The sequence below is a fragment of the Scylla paramamosain genome, chromosome 7 (assembly GCF_035594125.1).
Source record: "Scylla paramamosain isolate STU-SP2022 chromosome 7, ASM3559412v1, whole genome shotgun sequence".
NCBI classification, from domain to species: Eukaryota; Metazoa; Arthropoda; class Malacostraca; order Decapoda; family Portunidae; genus Scylla; species Scylla paramamosain.
In genome coordinates, this window is record NC_087157.1 from 2,265,001 (window position 1) to 2,284,883 (window position 19,883).

The following is a 19,883-nucleotide window of genomic DNA, read 5'->3' on the forward strand; positions in this document are numbered from 1 at the left end:
TTTTTAGTGATGATTTCTTTAATTTCACGGTGCAAGTGGTATAAATCTCAATATTTCCGCTCCACTTGTATTTTATATCCTTACAACTCTTCATACTTTTTTTTTTTTATCCACTTTCAAATTCGATATGAAATATATTCCGCCATGTTATTGGAGGCAGTGAGGGTAGGGAGTGTTGTGTTGTTTTGCACGGTTGTGGTATTACTGACACATTACTGGGATTTCCACTTACTCTCCACAGCCTCTGATTGGATAGTCTAATCAGATCCTTTAAGCTCATTGGTCATTTCCGCGGCTCGCATTTGTGGAGCGATGCGCAGACTTCCTTACTCCACCACCAGTCTGTGTTGCAGAGAACAGGTACAGAGACACGCTCTGGCATAACATGTTAACACTGCGCTTCAGGAATTAAGTTGTATCACCCACCGATCTGTTGAAGAATAATATCTCGTATGGAGAGATTTTTTTTTTTTTTTCTGCTTCAGAGTTTCAGTAACGATGGTCCTTCCCTTCTCATCCTCTGTCACAAGAAAAAATCGTCTTATTCCAACACTCTCCTTAAAGGACACACGCACGCACGCATGCGAAAACACACACACACACACACACACACACACACACACACACACACACACACACACACACACACACACACACACACACACACACACACACACACACACACTATATAACTTGTCAGCCTTTTTACTTTCCTCTGTCCCGTAGATGCCAAAGACTCTTCATACTTTTCTGTTCACATATGCCTCAACTGGTCCTCATTTTCTCTTCCCGATACATTTTCCTGCAAAACCTCTATATCCTACACAAGCGCACGCTACAGCACACCAACCTCTCTCCACCCAATTCATGTTGGGTACTTTATGAAATTTATTTCCTCTAATGCGTAAATAGTGACTATGGAGCTGGCAACATTGGTGGAGTGGAAAAAACAACAAAAGCTCGGTCTGCCGCAAAAAGTGAGTCAAATATTAATACGCGTCCGTCTCCCCTCCCCCCATCTCCTGTCATGAAAAACAGCCAACAAGCAGACCAGGAAATGGCTTTGCTGCCTTTTTCATTAGTGGAGTACAGAGGGCGGTGGTAGAGAGAAGGGGGAGGTTATTGTAGGTTACCTTCAATGCTTATATACCAATAGTCAGTTCAGCACGGCTGCGGGGCGTGATAGGGCAAGTAAAAGAAGGAGCAGGAGGGTGCAGGATGATAAAGAATGGTTGGTTAGGTACGCGAGGCACTTATTGAGGATATGCTTATCCCTGTACTCTGTCATTTATGTGAGAATATAATAGCAATAACTATTTCATATGGTACTGAAAAGAAAAAAAAAAGGTAACGTTGCATATGGAATGACGTCGCCACGACTATCTTTGGAGACAACAAATATAATAAAAACGTTGATCATGCTGGATTTGTGTTCATGGTGATTGTGTAAGGTTATGTTTACCTTTAGTGATTCCCAGTGCGCACGCTTTAGGTTTGCTATTATTTTTTATACACATTAAATCGTGTAATTCGTAGCGATATAAGGCAATCTGCAAATGACACGAAGACAGGTAGGATGATCAGGTCGGATTCCGGTGAAGTCGCTCGGTACACAGCCTTATATAAAATGAAAGAATGGGCGGGTAGATATGGGCAGTTAGATGGCAAATATAGTTTCATATTAGCAAACACAATGTACGAGGTGTGTCATTAAAGTTCCAGGACTGGTGTCCTAAAAGATGAATTTCAAACCCAAGCCACAAACCACCATATTTCCCCTTCAAAGTAATCCTTCTGGAGTATACAACTGCGCTCCCAACCCTCTACAGTCACTAATCTTTTTCTTACGTGCTTTTAAAATCATGTCCTCTGTTGCAGGTCGTTTAACAATGAGCGCTGAACAGCGAACAAACTTGAAGTTTTTGGTGCAGTTGGGGAAAACGCCGTCAGAAGCACTGGGTATGCTGCAAAAAGTGTACGGGGATGAGACAATGTCACGCTCACGTGTTTTTGAGTGGTGCAAGAGGTTCAAAGAGGGCCGGGAGGACGTGGAAGATGACCCCAGGAGTGGAAGACCCTCAACGAGCAGGAATGAGGCCAATGTTGAGCGTGTCAAGCAGATGGTGCGTGACGATCGTCGGTTGACTGTTCGAAAGATCGCAGATGAGCTTGGCATGAACCACAACAGCGTGTGGAAGATTATCACTGAAGATCTGGGCATGCGGAAAGTCTGTGCGAAGATGGTGCCGAGACTCCTGAACGATGACCAGAAGGGACGACGCATGCAGGTGTGTCAGGACATCCTCGAGCGTCTGGAAACTGAACCAGACTTGCTCAGGAGAGTCATCACCGGCGATGAGTCCTGGGTATTTGAGTACGACCCGGAGACCAAACGCCAGAGCCTTCAATGGAAGAGTCCGGCGTCGCCACGGCCGAAGAAAGCAAGGCAGTCCAGGTCCAGCTTCAAGGTCATGTTGATCGCTTTCTTCGATGTGAGGGGCATCGTCCACTGCGAGTTCTTGCCACAGGGCCAGACAGTCAACCAACATGTGTACAAAGAAGTACTGCGGCGTCTGCTTCGTGCAGTGCACGAGAAGAGGCGGGAGTTGTGGCAGGGCAACTCGTGGCTGCTTCACCACGACAATGCGCCTGCTCACAATGCCCTGAGCATCAGAGAGTTCTTGGCCAAGAAGAACATCGCCGTGCTGGAGCAACCGCCCTACTCACCTGACCTCGCTCCGTGCGACTTCTTCCTCTTCCCCAAGCTCAAGGAGGTCATGAAGGGGACCCGTTTTGATGATGCGGACGACATCAAAAAGGCCGTGACGACGGAGCTGAGGAGCATCCCGCAAGAATCCTTCCAGCAGTGCATGCAAGCCTGGCAGAGAAGGATGGACAAGTGCATGCGGTGCCAGGGGGACTACTTCGAAGGAGATAACCTATAGTTTGTAGCCTGGATGTGAAATAAAACTTGTGTGGCACCAGTCCTGGAACTTTAATGACACACCTCGTACTTAGCAATGGTACAAAAATTCACAAATACGTACATGCAAAAGAAAAACAAATAAATAAATAAATTAATTAATTAATTAATTAAAAATACTGGTAAGATCACAGAGTGAAAAGGGATATATATATATATATATATATATATATATATATATATATATATATATATATATATATATATATATATATATATATATATATATATATATATATATATATATATATATATATATATATATTATTTATTCACAGTTGTAGAGTGTGTGCGTTGGCACATTTAAAGTTGCAGTGTAATGGAGTAGAAATTGCCTGAGACCAAATCCCCAAACAAACTTGGCCCAGAGGACGACACGTCTCTTCGCTCTCCTCCCGCCAAAATAAATCCCCGTCCACTCGTCGTGACCGATTTTCCTCAACTTCTTCACGCGAGTGACCAACACGCTGCTGACCACCTCCCCTCCTCGCGGCCTGAATGAACCTGACTGGTGCCCGATTGTCCCGAAAGGTAATCAAATGTGCCCGGCAGTAATATTGTGGCAGCCGGACGTGCAGTGTCGGACCGGTTTGACTCGTCTCTGACCATACAGTTTTCTTAAGCAGTTTCTTGCCTTATAAGTGTCTGGATGTATCGGATCATTCTTTGATATGTTAGTCAGTGAATTGGGCTTACTTCGCCAATTAGAATGAGCTCATATAGAGGGAGCACTGTCTTAGGGAGAAACTAAATTATCTTTTGTTTGGTATTAAGCCATGTCACCTAATTCAGATTATTAAAAAATAAATAAAAAAGATTACATCATTTGAATTTATATGTCATTAATGCATAACGAATATTTTAATCAATTTATGATTATTATAATAACATCGAAAGCCACAAACAGTGCGTGTCATAAAGGATTGCGGCTTTCACTCTGAGCACCTTTCAACAAGGGCAGAGGGTATTCGTCCCAGCAGGGCACCACATTTACCTGACTTTCCATTCTCCCTCCCATACAGTTCGCCCATGTTGCATTTTTCCATCGTTTACTGCCAGACACGACTGGAGGAAGCGGCGGGTGGAGAGAAGCCTTGGCCTTTGCTGTCCTCGTGTCTCTTACTATATGTATTAGATAATGTAGTAGACACAAGCAGCCTCGTAGGGACCAGCAAATCTGTTAAGTTTTTTTTTTCTTCTTCTTCTTCCTTTGTGATCCTTTTGTGATTGAGAGTACCTCACCGGCAAGACAAACAACCCCCTTCCCCCCGGCCCCATGATAGCTATAGAACAACACCTCTGAACCGTAAATAACACCCGAGTAATTAAGGACGGTGGAGGGTACCGATATGTATGAGTGTGTGTAAGAATAAGGAGAATAATGGCCTCTACATCCACCTCCTTATGCGATGTCATAAATCACGATGCAGGAAATATCGTAGATCCTAATTAAAAGCCGTCACGCTGCGTGGCGGGGTGGGAATGAGTCTTGTGAGTGATAGTGTGCAGGAGTAATAGGTGAGAGAGAGGAGAGAGAGGAGAGAGAGAGAGAGAGAGAGAGAGGGAGGAGAGAGAGAGGAGAGAGAGAGAGAGAGAGGAGAGAGAGAGAGAGAGAGAGATGGGAAGATGAAAGCAACCACAACATTTATGTATTTATTTGTTTATCCATTATCTCGATTTTTTTTCTTTTTTCTCTTTTCTGAGGAGCTCTCCAAAAGATGAAGAAGTATTGGTAACATTCCATTACCCTTCAGCAAGCATCCTCCCACCGAATGATGCGTGCAGCACCAGCATTTATTGCCAGAGTGCGTACGTGAAAGGGGGCGGTAGACTAGGGAGTGGGCGTTGATTGGTCAGCACGGCAAACTCTGGGCTGTGTGGGCTGTGTACTGGTGGACGCTAATTCAGCACAGCCTGCTCGGGGTAGTGAGCCATCCTGTGGCTTGCATTTTTTGTCAGCAGTATTTTTTTTTTTTTTTTTTTTTATAAGTTGGAAGGATTCTAGGCAGTATCACTCAAGAAATCAATTTTATTTATTTTTTTTTTAAGGACCAGTTACTGAGTGACTTACGGTCGTCTGTCGTCTGTAAATTTACTTGCTCCGCACATAATATAGCAGCACTTTGCGTTCCTGTAAATCGAGGACAAACAAACACTCAAATCAATCGAGCAGTATTGGTCGTCTGCTCCTCGTCCCCGCCTCACTCAGCAGTAAGGGATCGCCTATTCAGGTGTAATATTCCTTTTAGTTAGAGTTATTTTTAGGGAATAGAAATAGTTCATCATATTTGACTTTGCCGAAAGCTTTCTTTTATGATTAATTAAATGTGCATAGATGCACATTTTGATTCGCCTTTTCTTGAGTGTTATCAATACGAAAATTATGTTTCAGGTGCCTTTCTCCGCTATAGACCCAAGCTGCTCATCTGTTACTTCACTTATTATTTTAATTTTCATTTCTTTGTTCTCTTGTCACTTCAAAAATTATTTGTCATCTGACTCATCTGTGTAAGCTGTTCTACATTTTTTTTTTTTTTAAGGATAATACCTATGACAATTTATAGTTTTATTTCCTTGGGTATCGTGCTAGTTTTATATATTTCATTTACTCTAATTTATAAGATCCAAACTAAAATCACCTGGAAGTTTTATCATCTCGCTCATCACGCCATCTTTTCCTGAGTTTTACGCTTCCTTGTGGTTTTCATCGGCTACAGTTTCGCTTCCTTGTAATGGTGATCCTTCTGTTGTTTTCTTATTCCAGACAGCTGTCCTCTTTTCGCCTTCAGATAGCTCGTCAATGTATTCATCCTACCTCTCAAGCTCTTCTTCCAGTTCAGTAATAGTGTGTCATCTTTATTCTGTACAATTTTCCTTTCTTTAGCTTTAAGGTTTTATGTAATATCTCTTATTTTATCATATTTCTTAGCGACTTGAGTTCTGTCAAGTTTTTGAACTTCTTGGCACTGCCCCGTTCTGTCACTCCTCTTTGGCATTTATGCATTCTTTCTTTAATTGGTGGTTCAGTGTTCTCTTTTCGTCTCCTTTGAGCTTCCTTTTTTGTCCATTAGGTTTAGAATCTCCTGAGACATCCATCGCTGTTTTGTTACTCTTTCAATTTCGAGGCTATTTTTCCTGTTATTTTTACAGTGGAATGTTATATTGCACCGCCCATCCTTAAGTCTTTTGTTTATTATTATAAAACCAGCCTGGTTATCCGTTCTCTCATCTGGACTCTCCATGAATACGGTAGAGGTCTCTCTCTCTCTCTCTCTCTCTCTCTCTCTCTCATCTCTCTCTCTCTCTCTCTCTCTCTCTCTCTCTCTCTCTCTCTCTCTCTCTCTCTCTCTCTCTCTCTCTCTCTCTCTCTCTCTCTCTCTCTCTCTCTCTCTCTCTCTCTCTCTCTCTCTCTCTCTCTCTCTCTCTCTCTCTCTCTCTCTCTCTCTCTCTCTCTCTCTCTCTCTCTCTCTCTCTCTCTCTCTCTCTCTCTCTCTCTCTCTCTCTCTCTCTCTCTCTCTCTCTCTCTCTCTCTCTCTCTCTCTCTCTCTCTCTCTCTCTCTCTCTCTCTCTCTCTCTCTCTCTCTCTCTCTCTCTCTCTCTCTCTCTCTCTCTCTCTCTCTCTCTCTATATATATATATATATATATATATATATATATATATATATATATATATATATATATATATATATATATATATATGACGTATTCAATTGGTGGTTTACTTTGATAGTTATAATCATCTGTATTGCTAATGAAGATGAACGACCTGGCGGTAATGACCTACAGCATCTGTGAATCTGATTTTGGTTTCCTTTCACAGATTTATGGCGGTGCTCATCTGCCTCATCTTCAGCGTGCTGTCAACGATTTCTCAGTATGCTGACTTCGCCAACGAAACTCTGTTTTGGATGGTGAGTGATGCAATGACGTTCCATTTAATAAATTTAAAAAAAAAAAAACAGGAAACCATGCAGGACCGGCATCCTGAAGTTCCAAGGATTTTAAGTGAACTTAATTTTTTTTTTTTTTATTGTTGACAAGTTTGTTTACAAGTTGGCCGTTCTGCTGAAATAGAATAATGAGCCTTTCCATGAATGCTTGCAGCCGAGATTGTCGACTAAGAGCGAACAGCTATATTCAGAGACAGTCTGCCTAGCCAATGTTTGCTCTGTGGGAGGAGCTGCCTCCGAGTTTAGTGCCATTAGTAAATTGGGACGTGTCAGCTGTGCTATCCGAAACGGACTCGCGTGAATGACTTGGTGTATTGGTGTGCTTCATGCGACCATTGGTTATGACGCAACAATAGGATTACTAACGAGTGACTGTTGCACCACTAGAGAACATTTATAACAAACTTTGTCCAGATACAACATAATTTTTACGGTTACTACTTTACTTTGACTCCAACGATGCTTATACATCTTCATTATTCGCTTTCCGACCTCTAAATGTTCTACTTCGTCCTATGTAATATGTTAAGGTACTGTTCTTTATAATTTTCCATCTCATTTAAACTGGTTGTGCAATACGCAGTTTCCTTTTTTTTTTTTTATCAATGTCGCACTGGCGTAGAACGTCGTACCAGGCTATCCGTTTTTGTTTCTTACACAATGCAATGATTGACAGTCTTTGCAAATTGTACTCGTATAATTGCCATCGTTGCATGTAACCGAATATCCTATCGAGTATAGCTAGTGTAACTCTAGGTAAGTCAAGCTATTAAAACTTTCTCTCTACATCTGTCTTCCAGGAAATCTGTCTGGTGGTGTTCTTTGGCGTGGAGTATGCAGTGAGAATGTGGGCAGCGGGCTGTCGATCAAAGTACATGGGTTTCTTTGGAAGGATACGCTTCATACGGAAGCCGATATGCATCATAGGTGAGTCAAAAAATATTCCATCCCCTCACACAGTGTATTTTATGTTGTTTCACAAGTCTTTTGCCTTTCTACCTGAGGGTATTTCATACGGCGAATAATACAAGAAATTGTGGTTTAATTTGCAACTTATCTTCATTTCAGCAATTTTTTTTATTAAGTTCTTCATCAAAGATTATAAAGCAAAATGAAAGCTCGGGAACCTCAAATGTGTTGTTGAATTAGAGCGTGGGATATCTTCAGCTGGGATTGTAAAGGGTGCAGATAAACGGAAATAAATCAAAATGGGATAAAGTTATTAATACGGCTCCTCAGGAATCTCTTGTAGGTCCTTTACTTTTCATGATCTACACGAATAATTCATACTCGGGGAAAGGTAGCGACACCAGTAGATTTGTAGATGACAACAGCAGAACGTCTAACTCGACCAGAGAAAGCATATGGACTTATGATCTCAGGAAGTGTAATATACACCGTCCATGTAGGTAGAAAACTTCTTGAACAATTATACTTTAAAAGGTATTAACATAAGTGGATCACTGCGGAAAGAGATTTAGGAGTGATAATTTCCCTTGATCTCCAGTTTAGAAAAGTATACAAATGTTTCCGTGTGACAGAGCAGAGGAGGAAGTGATAGAAAAACAGAAGTCTTATCAACTCTCCTCTGTTTTCAGCTCTCTCTCTCTCTCTCTCTCTCTCTCTCTCTCTCTCTCTCTCTCTCTCTCTCTCTCTCTCTCTCTCTCTCTCTCTCTCTCTCTCTCTCTCTCTCTCTCCGCCGTAGTGTTGTATCTCTTGTTATATTCTATCGCTGTTTTCACGCTAACTGCTCTTATGATCTTGCTAATTGCATGCTTCTCCTTTTCTCGCGACCTCGCTGCACAAGACTTTATGCTTTCCCTCACCTTTATTTTGTCCACCTCTGTAATACAAGAGTTAACCAGTATTTATAATTTTTCCATCAATTTCACTGGTAAACTGGGAACTCCTTGCCTGGTTCTGCATTTTCCCCTTCCTATGACGAATTATGAGAGGCCTCAAGACGCTTCTCCAACTTTGGATAATCCTTTTGGCTCTTTTCTATAAGACCTGGCACCTCACTGGGTCTTTTTTTTTTTTTTTATCAATTTTGTTGCCCTTGGCTAGTACCCCTCTTACATAAAAAAAACATTTAAAACTGCATTTAGTTTTGGTTTGGTTGCACCTCGATTATGTTGTATAGATCTCCTTATTATAGATAGTCCATAGATGAGCTGAAACAAAGAAGGATGACGAGAATGACTCAGGGACAAAAATTGTACCTTAACAGAAATATATTAAAATATTTTAGATTGCATTCCCTGGAAAGATGGTGCGTAATTAAATGAGCCTAAGAGTTCAACAATATATATATATATATATATATATATATATATATATATATATATATATATATATATATATATATATATATATATATATATATATATATATATATATATATATATATGAAGCAGATATTTTAGTCAGGGAAAAAATAAGAGTGGATATTAATGGTCTTAAGCTAGACAAGAGAAGATCTAAAAAGGATAAGGAAAAAATTGGTTCACAAATGGTGTTGAAAATTAGTGGAACTTAGCAAGAATGTATTAAGTGCATAGACATAAGAATTCAAGAGGAGTTTGGATAACTCGATGGGTGATAGACAATAAGTTTTAAGTGTTCATGAGCTGCCTTGTGATGGTCGACTGGCCTTTTGTAACCCTATTTTCTTAAGTTCTTGTGTTGGTCGGTCTGAAAGTATCTTCAGTTCCACTGGCCTTTTAATCTGAATTCCTTTCATCACCACCCACTTTTCAATGCATGCCTCTTTATTTTTCACCCTTCAGATTTGATCGTGGTGGTGGCGTCAGTGGTGGTTCTGTGTGTGGGCTCCAACGGGCAGGTGTTTGCCACTTCAGCCATCCGAGGCATCAGATTCCTGCAGATCTTGCGCATGTTACACGTGGACAGACAAGGTGGCACTTGGCGGCTGCTTGGGTCTGTCGTCTTTATTCACAGACAGGTGAGGTTACTGTACCTGGTGTTTTCTGGTACAATCAAACACTATGGTATACCCATTAATCATTCTTGTCAATGCATAGTGTATAGTACATAGTGGTTAGCACACTCTGTTCACAACCGAGAAGCCCCAAGTTTGAGTCCTGAGCGAGGCGAGGCAGATGAGCGAGCCTTTTACAGTAGTTCCAGTTCATTAGCAGCAAGTAGATACTGGATGTAAGCCAAAGGGTTGTGACCTCGATGTCCCGGCACGTGGCGTGTGAGTGATCTCGGTCCTACCCAAAGCTCTGAGTTCTTTCCATAGGGGAACAGCTGACGGGTGATCAACAGACAACGGTTGGTTGATTGGTGTATTCCTCGCATCATTTGTCAGAGGAATTCACTTTTGATTTTATTGTCACCAAGATATTCGTACTTTAAATGGATAAGGAACAGGAAAAGCAGTCTATGTCAGAGTTATCATAATAGAATACGAACGAAGAATAATATCGTTTTTTTTTTTTTTTTACGCAAAATTACTCTTCATAGGCGTGAATGAGAATGTGCAACAGGTTTTGTGCATGGTGTTATTATTCATTATTATTATTTTTTCCTCTGTTGTTCTCAGGATGTGACATAAACCACTTCTAGTCACTTGAGGAGGATGTGTGGCTCACATTCAACCGATGACAGCAAAAATTACCATATGTAAAGCGGGACTGCAACTTTGCTTAAATAATTTATGTTGTAATGTTGTTCCCAGTGGGATCCTACTGTAATCACGCTATTCAATCACAAGAGTGAGTCACAGGAGAAATATGTAAGTTTACCACAGGAGAATAACTCACCAAAAAGTACCTCATAACGAGGTTCCCAGCACGGCTCCAACAATTGGGTAGTGTTGTTCTGTCTTAGGGCAATGAGCGTGGCAACCAATCAGCCCAAGTAGCCAAACGTTGTTGGACTGCTACTATAATAATATTATGAAACAGTTTTGAATATTGTGGCGTTAAATTAACGTCTTCGACATTGTTAATTTTACAAAAAAAAACTGATTAAAATCAAAACATTCTTCAGCTGAATGTATGTTTTGCTGCCTTACTTCTTTTTATCATTAGTTTTCCGAAAGTCCACCACCTCATCAAACAAAAATAGCTTACGATTTTTTTTTTCTTTTCTTTTTTTTTTTTCTTTTTGCAGGAGCTGATTACAACCCTATACATTGGTTTCCTGGGCCTCATCTTTTCATCTTACTTTGTGTATTTGGCCGAAAAGAAAGATGAGGATGATGAAGATGGGGATGGAGATTTTTCAAGCTATGCTGATGCCTTGTGGTGGGGTGTGGTAAGTATGCATTCATACTCCTTACTTCATTTCATATGAGTATTGATATTTTTTTTTTTTTTTCATGTAGGAGGGGCACCAGCCTAGGGCAACAGAATTATAATTAAAAAAATAAAAAGGGCCCTTTAAGGTGCTGGTCCCCAAACAGTCAAAAGCAATTGTTAAAAATGAAAGGATAAGTGTCTTGAAACCTCCCTCTTCGAAAAAGTTCAAGTCTACGTGAATACTTCTATGATATCTCAAGATTTTCATACTGACTGGAAAAGGAATCTGTTCAGTTACAAGATACTACGAATTCATGAACAGCAAGACTTTTTGAGGATTTGATTAGTTTTCATTCCAGGCAATCCAGAAGATACTAAACACTGTTGTACCTTTGATAAGAAAAGAAAAATACAGTTTGTGGCCAGAAAGTTTAAAACAAGTACTTAAATATGGCGAAATCTTGCACTACGAATTTCACCGTAGTCTGTAAGCTAAGCTGATCTGGAAGCGCCTGCTGCCGCTTTCCTATTTCTGGCGAGGCGGCTGATTGCTGTATCCATAATGCTCTTACCACTTCCATTTTTCTTCAATCACACCATCAATTAGCAATTCCCTAAGCTGATTTTAAAATATATTAATAAGAAAACAAATAACATTTTTACGAATACATAAACACATCCATGTGGCTGCCGACACTGACGAGGTCTCCAGTGACACGTGATAACTTCCATATGGTTACGATTATGTAAGTAGTTTATGTTGTTTGTTTCCATTTTTTTTTTTTTTTTTTTTTTATGGTTAATATGTACAGTGATATATGTGTGAGGAGTCAGGCGGAGCTAGACGTATCGTGAAGTTCAGCTGCTTAGCGTGGGGTTTGATGGGAGGTGTTTGCTGTGCTGCTGTCTCAACTATTCAAATTATCAAGTCTCACGTGGCCTTAACCCACCTGTACTAACCCAATTGACAGGTGTGGTCATCAAACACTTGCCCTCTGGAAAAACGCGTGTTTGCATCTGTCTTTCCTTCTCTCTTACATTCCTTCCCCAAATTATCATGTGTCCAGTAATTATTCTCTCACTTTTCTCTGCAGTTCATCTGCCTTCCCTCCATGAATCTCTGCTCCCCATCTGTCCCCCCATGTCTGCCCCAATAACAAGCATACTTACTGAAGTAATTTTTTCTTAGGGGTCTGACCCATTGGCTTCATTTGTGGGAACTTGGTTGCATGGGTGAGGGAGTTGCTGTGAGGGATACAGGCATGCTGTCCCCTCCTGAATTTTGGGGAAGAGACAAGTGCCTCACAAGCCTTCTCTTTGTGTTTTTCTGTTCGAGAGTTTTGTGTCACTAGAGCTTAAAACTAGATTTTATTACATTTCAATTTCATATGATGACAGCATCCACTCAAGATGGTGTTATTGAGCTAATGTTCTCTCCTTTTATTAATGCTTGAGTCATGCTATGTATATGATATGGGTAATATTTTTCAACAAATGTATTTTTTAGAATAAGATCAATTTTTAATGGCTTCCCTGCATCATATATACATAACCTGCTCACCCAACCTTTCCATATTAAGTGGCACTGGGCTGGCAAGCACAAGTTCAACATGGCCATGTAGGATGTGTACAGGTGGAGCCCCCACTTCCCATTGGTGAGGTGTGGCACCACAGATGTGTGCAGAGTGGCATAAAGTTTTGAATGCTGTATAACATTCTTTGTAATTTGTTCCCACACCTGTTAAGTATTGTGCTTGTGAAACAGGTATAGTATTTATTTTTTCTTACATATTCTTATGTGGAATCATGTGCAGCATTTGCTGTTTTATGCTTTTAGCATGCCCCCTTCCTTAAAACATGGCTATGAGCAAATTATTGGTGTGTGTAAATGAAAATAAGGTACAGTAAAATCCCTCTTATCCGGCATCAACGGGACCGCCGACATGCCGGATACTTGAATAGAAGTGAAATTATGTCCACAATCACTACCCTACACTCACACATCTTACCATAACAAAGATCAGCTGATCTGATCAGCTGCTTAAGTGTAAGCACAACACGCTTCCTCTTTTCTACAACTTTAGGCATGATGAAGGCGTCAGGCAATAAACAGTGCACACGCGGAACTGAGTCACTGAGTAAACACAGTGCAGTGGGCCGCGGGTGGCGCGAAGCAGTGCGCTCTGGTGGCGAGGAGACAAAGTATGCCTCGCGCGGGAATTTTAATCGATTTTATGAGTACACATTGATTTTTTATTGATTTTAAGGCTCAGAGAAAAATGTGCCAGATACTTGAAGCTGCCAGATACTCGAATGCCGGATGAGAGGGATTTTACTGTAAATAATGACCTGGTGAGGTTCATTCTTGTGTTACACTTCAGGTGAACCATGCCCTTATTTTAGAAATGGCCACATATAAGTAGGGACTTACCTAAACAGAAGCTATGATGGCAGGTGGAATAACTGTCAATTATAGGATGCTGAGTGCCTTTGTACCTACTAACCAGTGTAACGGAAGGAAGGATTAGGCACAGGCAATATTGTTACATGGTCAAACAGTGTGTTGGTAAGAAACCTGTCGGTGGACTTGTGTGCAATCTTGGCATGACATCACATCGTGCTATTAGCAAATCTAGTTTCCTTATGATTATCATCATAAATTAATGGTTAAAAAAATGAAAATGTATCACGCTCTGTGATTTAGTTGTAGGGTAAATTTGCCAAACTGGAAGGCTAATGCAAATCATTACATTATAATACAAGGATCATTTGTCCTGTAGGATGCAGTGGTGTTTCATGTAGGGAAAATATTCCGTAGGCTGCATATAATTGTTTCTTCTTTTAAATGCCTCCTAAAAAATCCTGCCATTAAAGTAAAATTTAATTTAAAATTTTGAAATGATTAATTGTTTAAATGTTTCATAAGACATGTTTGGTCATTTTTCATAAATACTGCTCTATGGGTAATAAAGTTAGCAGAACATATTTCTGTAAAAATTATATTAATTGATTAATTGATTTCCCTCTAAAATGTATGGATAGGAAACATATGTTGAAATGTGTAACACAGATTACTATGTGGAAAAAATTTTACATGTGGTTGAAATATAAAAGAAAATAACTTAAAGATGGGATAAAAAAGCAGTTTTTAGAATTACTGAAAACAAGGGCTGTATTTTTGCTAAAGCATAGATGGAGCCATGCTTGTGATGGCCACCCTTCTAGAGATAATGCACATGTGAAGTAACCATCAAACATGTGCCGAAGTGGGAAAATATGTTGACATTGTTATTATGTGATATATTAATTGATTTTTTCAGATAACAGTGACCACTATAGGATATGGGGACACTGTGCCAAGGACATGGATGGGAAAGATTGTGGCTTCATGCTTTAGTGTTTTTGCCATATCATTCTTTGCCTTGCCTGCCGTGAGTACATAGGTAGTATTTAATTGCATGATTTATTATAGAACCTATTACTTAAGTAAATCAAATATGAAATAAGTTATAGAACCTCTTCTAGTAATTTAGATCAATTCCTATACGCATAATGTAATTTTTCAAGTTCATCCACTATAAAGGCATTTTATTTGAGGTCTAGGTGCATTATATTATTATGATCAGAATAACTTTACAAAAGTGAAAGCTGATGTTCTGGAAACAGCTTATTCAATGGACTTGTCATAACTGTGCATTCTTACCTTTGTTACTGAGGAGTAGTACTTATGACAGTGGCATTTCTCTACTATCTAAGACATTTTTATGCATTAACAACAATTAATTGTCATCAAATTTTAGTTGTGGAGAATCACTGTGTTCTTATCTTTCACAGGGTATCCTTGGCTCTGGCTTTGCTCTCAAAGTCCAACAGAAGCAGAGACAAAAACACTTCAACAGACAGATTCCTGCTGCTGCCATGTTGATACAGTGTTTGTGGCGGTGTTATGCTGCAGATAAACACTTCAACTCTACAGCAACTTGGAAAATACATTTAAAAGACCCAAATGCAAACAATAATGCTCAGTCCACTCCTTTGAGTAAGGTATGTGTAATTTTAGTTTCTTTTTGTAAAAGAGATAGTTCTTTGGGTGAGCGACAGGTCAAACTCTACAGTACAGCAAGCCCCAAGGTTGACATTTTTGTATTATATGTATCAATTTGTATCATTTCAGCTTTGAAACTCAGCATATTCCAAATCCAAATTTCTTCTTAGAAAATCTGGGTAAATATTACTGTAAGACAAAAACCACTTTAGAGCCGTTTTCTAAATGTATGTTTATAAATGGATACTTTCTAATGTTTCTTCCTCTCATGGGAAGTGCCATGACATGGGTGTATTTAATGAATACCCAACATTTAGGCACTATAAAAGAGGCATTTCTGCTTCTAGTTCATCATTTATGCATGTAAACAGCAATGCTAGCATGTTTACCTTTCATTGTCCATATGGGAAGCAATGGCATAAAAACTGAATGAGTGTCTTGCCTCTTGCACCACACAACATGCGGGTGTCCTCCACTGACCATGGTCACCTTCATGTCAGGATCAGCTGGTTCAGATATGTAAACAAACACTAATGCCTTTCTGAAGTGTAACAAAAAAAATAAAATATCACCAGTTACTCTTTATACATCTAAAGTTGGATCTTTCCACTCTTTCTTCTTATACAGCCTTTGGTCAAAATTATCAACATGTTGTGACCTCACAGCCAGTGTACACATGCCAGCCATCACATTGTGAAGCTTTCTCACTCACACATGCTAGTACAGGCTTTACAGTTCCTCCCATGATCCCTGGGCTGGGTTTTAGGATGGGGAAAGCCAAATTATGCCAAATTTGGACATTCGTGAAAAGTCTAAGGGTGATGTGCCATATTTTGAATTGAAGAGGAAGGCTGGAAACTTTTGGCTGATGTATTTAGGCATAACAGGCCTGATGCCATCTCACTATTCAGTGGTGCCAATACTCAGCTAAATGCTGCTTTGGGGTTACAATGTTTCATTACCCTTTGAGTTGGATTTGGCTTTTTATTTATTTTCTTTAATCATTGAGATTGTTTCAAAATGCATATTTACTGGTTTTTTAATATAGGAATGCATACAGGACATTTTAGCTTAGGTGAAATACACATAGTGCATGTAAGGGCAGGGGAGGCAGGGATTGCTGCTTATTATTAGGTGGCATTTCAGAGTGTGAAGGGGTTTTGATTCCTTTCACTTACTTCGTGGTAGAAGGATCCTTTCCCTTCATTACATATGAAGGGCTCTACATAGCCCAGCCACCCAACAAACTAGCAAAAATTAAGATTAGATGTCAGGGAGATAAAGACCATACAACAGACAATCAAATGCTGAACATCTAAGATAGAGCGTGCATACATTTTGTCTTAGGATATTGTGACAAACATTGGAGTAATGAGTATTTGTTAAGGGAAATTTTTTATAGAGCTAAATGACCTGAACATCATTGTCTTTTTAAGATGAGTGATAGTCTTAATAATAAGTGACACCATGTTTCCATTTTAATTCCCCACACTCTGTTTGAAGAGGCAATGGATGATCTTATGGTGATGATCTCATAGTGGTCTGACAAGACCACTATGAGATCATCTTGGCCTTAGATAACTCATAAAGCTCATTGGTGGGTGGTGTATTTTTTTTATCTGGGATTCTAGGTGATTAATATGTCCCTATAATATTCACATGACATGTGAACATTATAGTAGTTTTAAGTTCTTTTGGGCATCTCTGAGATCTCTTGTGACCAAAGAAGAAATCCATTTCTCCCTACTCATGATGGGGTTATGATGTGAGGTGATGGCTGGTATGAACAAAATTAGTGGCTTTAATAATGGAACATTGTAGTTTCTCAGCACTACCAACCATTGACTACCAGTTGTTGTCAGTGTAATTGCAACATAAATCCCTCTTACCAGAAGTTGCTGTGGTCACAATTGTCCCATCAGGTGCATTTTTGTGAGGTGGTTGGATACTGCCACGTAAAATCCTGTCAGGGCCGTCCCTTTGTGGGGAGTTCCTAAGGGCAAGTGTCAATTACATAAGTATTTAGGTTAAATTAGGTTAATGATTATATGGTAAATTAATTGGTGGATGATAACATTCAACATAATCACTTGCTCTTGAACAGGTACATATTTTTGGGTGAAAGGTTCTGGTTGATTTGGGTTCCCTGCCAAGACTTTCACTGAATACTATTTATGCTCATTTTGAGTACAACCAGTAATTTTTTTTTTTTTTCCTCTCAGTCATGTACATAAAATTTACACCATTTCTAATGTAGGTACTTAAATATAGTATGTTTCTTCATATCTAAATTAAGTTCTGAGATTACTGCAAAGGATATTTTTCCCATAGTACTTTTAAGTTGATGAAGTTTGGATTTGTTGGCAATCTTGTTTTATCCATAAAGCATAAAATGTAAGGGCTTACTGTATGTATTGTGATGGCCAAACTGATAGGATGTGGAACAGAAAAATTTTCTCAATATTGCTTTGCAACTATCAAGGATTTTTGACATAAATTGCCTTTATTTTACTTCTTTCTTTTTTTGCTCTGTCTTTATCAAGGTCACAATTTTTTTTCTAGTTTCATCTTTTGAAGCATCAAAGTAGTTTTAAGTTCTCTTCATCTTCATTTTCTTTATAATCTATTAGTAAAATGGAACTCAGCTTATTTCTTTACAAGTACATATTTGAAATTTAATTTTCATGAGAAATGTTAAGTAATCAAAAGTTAAAAACATGTTTTACAATTTTTTATGCTGTAATATTTGTGATTTGAAAACTTTATACTATAGCTGCTTATACACTACTAAGTGATATGTCAACTGATATGTCTGCAGTTTTAACATTTGCTTGTTTTGGAGTATATAGTGATTTAATCGGTTGCAGTAGAATTGTGAAAATTTGCTTGCATGATAGATATGTCCAATTCAAGAGGCAGATGTTATTTTGAGTTCGCTTTCTGGAATTAAGATATATTATATGCCAGCTTTATATATACTGTATTACAGGCACAGTAGTATTTATCTTCATTCCTAAGTTGATTATACGTAATAGCATTCAAAATCTTGGTCACGTTTGTGGTTTTATCTAGCTTTATAATTTAACTACATTTTTTTATTGCCTTTGAATGAAAGGATAATATTCACAATAATAGATTAATGTTTCCTCAATTTTCTATACTTTAAACTAGAATTGATATTTAAATACTGCTGTATTCTTCTTACACATATTTTCTTGAGATATTTTGAATATTTTTATTATGCTAATGTTCAGTATTGTAGATACTTAATTCAATTTTGCAGGAGAGTTCTCTGAATACACCACTAAGCAAGGTGAAGTATAATACCCACCCCCGGAAAACTAGAACAATTTTAGCAACCTTGATTATTATTATTTATAAATATACATGTATATATTTACACTTTTTTTTCTGTTAATGCTACACACTTTTATTTACAGCACCTCAATACACATTGTCCCTACCAGTACTGCATAGTTCATGAGAATCCTTCCTAGGAATATATTGTTAGGAATTTTTGTTTCAGTGTTCTAAAGAATGCTTGAAATAAGAAAACCAAAATTGAAAAAGATGTTAGGTTTTCAATATTTTGAGTGTTAATATTTGTTGTCTGTAGTTATGAATGTGTGTCATATATTGTCTTTTAAAGTATTTGTATGCATGCTCTCCTACAGATCATTTAGTGTCAAAAAGTGGCACTAACAAAATCTGCTTACAATAAATATCATTTGACTAGCATTGTAGTGTGTGTGTGTGTGTGTGTGTGTGTGTGTGTGCGTGTGCGTGTGTGTGTATAGTCAGGTCGCCACTGCTCTCTTCTCTCAGACCTTTGCTAACAATTCTGTGCTGGATGATTCTGAGCTTGTTTCTTCTTCACCTTTCCCCTTTGAGTGTATTATACTTTTACTGTAACTATTCTGTTCTCTCTCCTTCTCCGATCAAGTATTTCTGACTCTGTCTTATCAATATCTGCCTTCCTGCTGGAAGTTGTCTACATTCAAATTGCTGTTCTATAGCTTTGACTTAATGTGTTTCTAAAGTTCTGAGTAATATAGACCAAATTTATTGAGTATCTTAGTCATGAGCATAATTTACTGCCTTGAAGGCAAGATCGCACATTTGGCTTCTGAATTCTGGTTGTATATTTTTTAAAATTTACAAATTTAAGGTTGCCATGTGGATGGCAAACCCTTATAAGTATTGATAGTATTATTACTATGGAAACAGAAGACCATATCGATAATATATTCAGAAATACATACAAGATGTTGAGAAATACTGGAGTTAATTATATTGTATGGATAAAAATGTGATCAGACCAAATATGGAATATTCTTAACTACATACAAGAAGCACATGAAAAAATTGGAAAGGATACAAAATGTCAACTAAGATGGTTGTAAAGTTCACTTATAAATAAAGGTTAAGGAACTTGGCAATACTGGAGCAAACAAGTGAAAGAACAGACTTGATAATAATTTACATTTTTTTCTAAATGGATGGAAGAAAATATAATGAAAAACTATTATTAAGAAAAGAAGAACATATAAAAACCAAAATCACAAAAAGATGCAAACAAAAAAAATCTCCAACTATACAAGTATCATGAGAGTTTGGAATGAACTAACTAAGCAGC

The 19,883-nt window shown here is 38.6% G+C and overlaps 1 protein-coding gene across 12 annotated transcripts in view; it reads left to right on the forward strand.

The window, feature by feature from the left end:
• The window catches only part of LOC135101896 (potassium voltage-gated channel subfamily KQT member 1-like), a 239,177-nt gene that overhangs the window by 171,213 nt on the left and 48,081 nt on the right, over window positions 1–19,883 (forward strand). For 9 of the 12 annotated variants that reach the window (XM_064006208.1, XM_064006209.1, XM_064006216.1 and 6 more), the window contains 7 exons: window positions 6,805–6,895; window positions 7,735–7,861; window positions 9,724–9,899; window positions 11,075–11,218; window positions 14,523–14,633; window positions 15,037–15,246; window positions 18,531–18,560. In XM_064006208.1, coding sequence (XP_063862278.1) covers window positions 6,805–6,895; window positions 7,735–7,861; window positions 9,724–9,899; window positions 11,075–11,218; window positions 14,523–14,633; window positions 15,037–15,246; window positions 18,531–18,560 — 889 coding nt within the window. The remainder of the gene's footprint in view (window positions 1–6,804; window positions 6,896–7,734; window positions 7,862–9,723; window positions 9,900–11,074; window positions 11,219–14,522; window positions 14,634–15,036; window positions 15,247–18,530; window positions 18,561–19,883) is intronic. The other 3 variants (XM_064006213.1, XM_064006207.1, XM_064006214.1) reach the window with 1 other exon arrangement.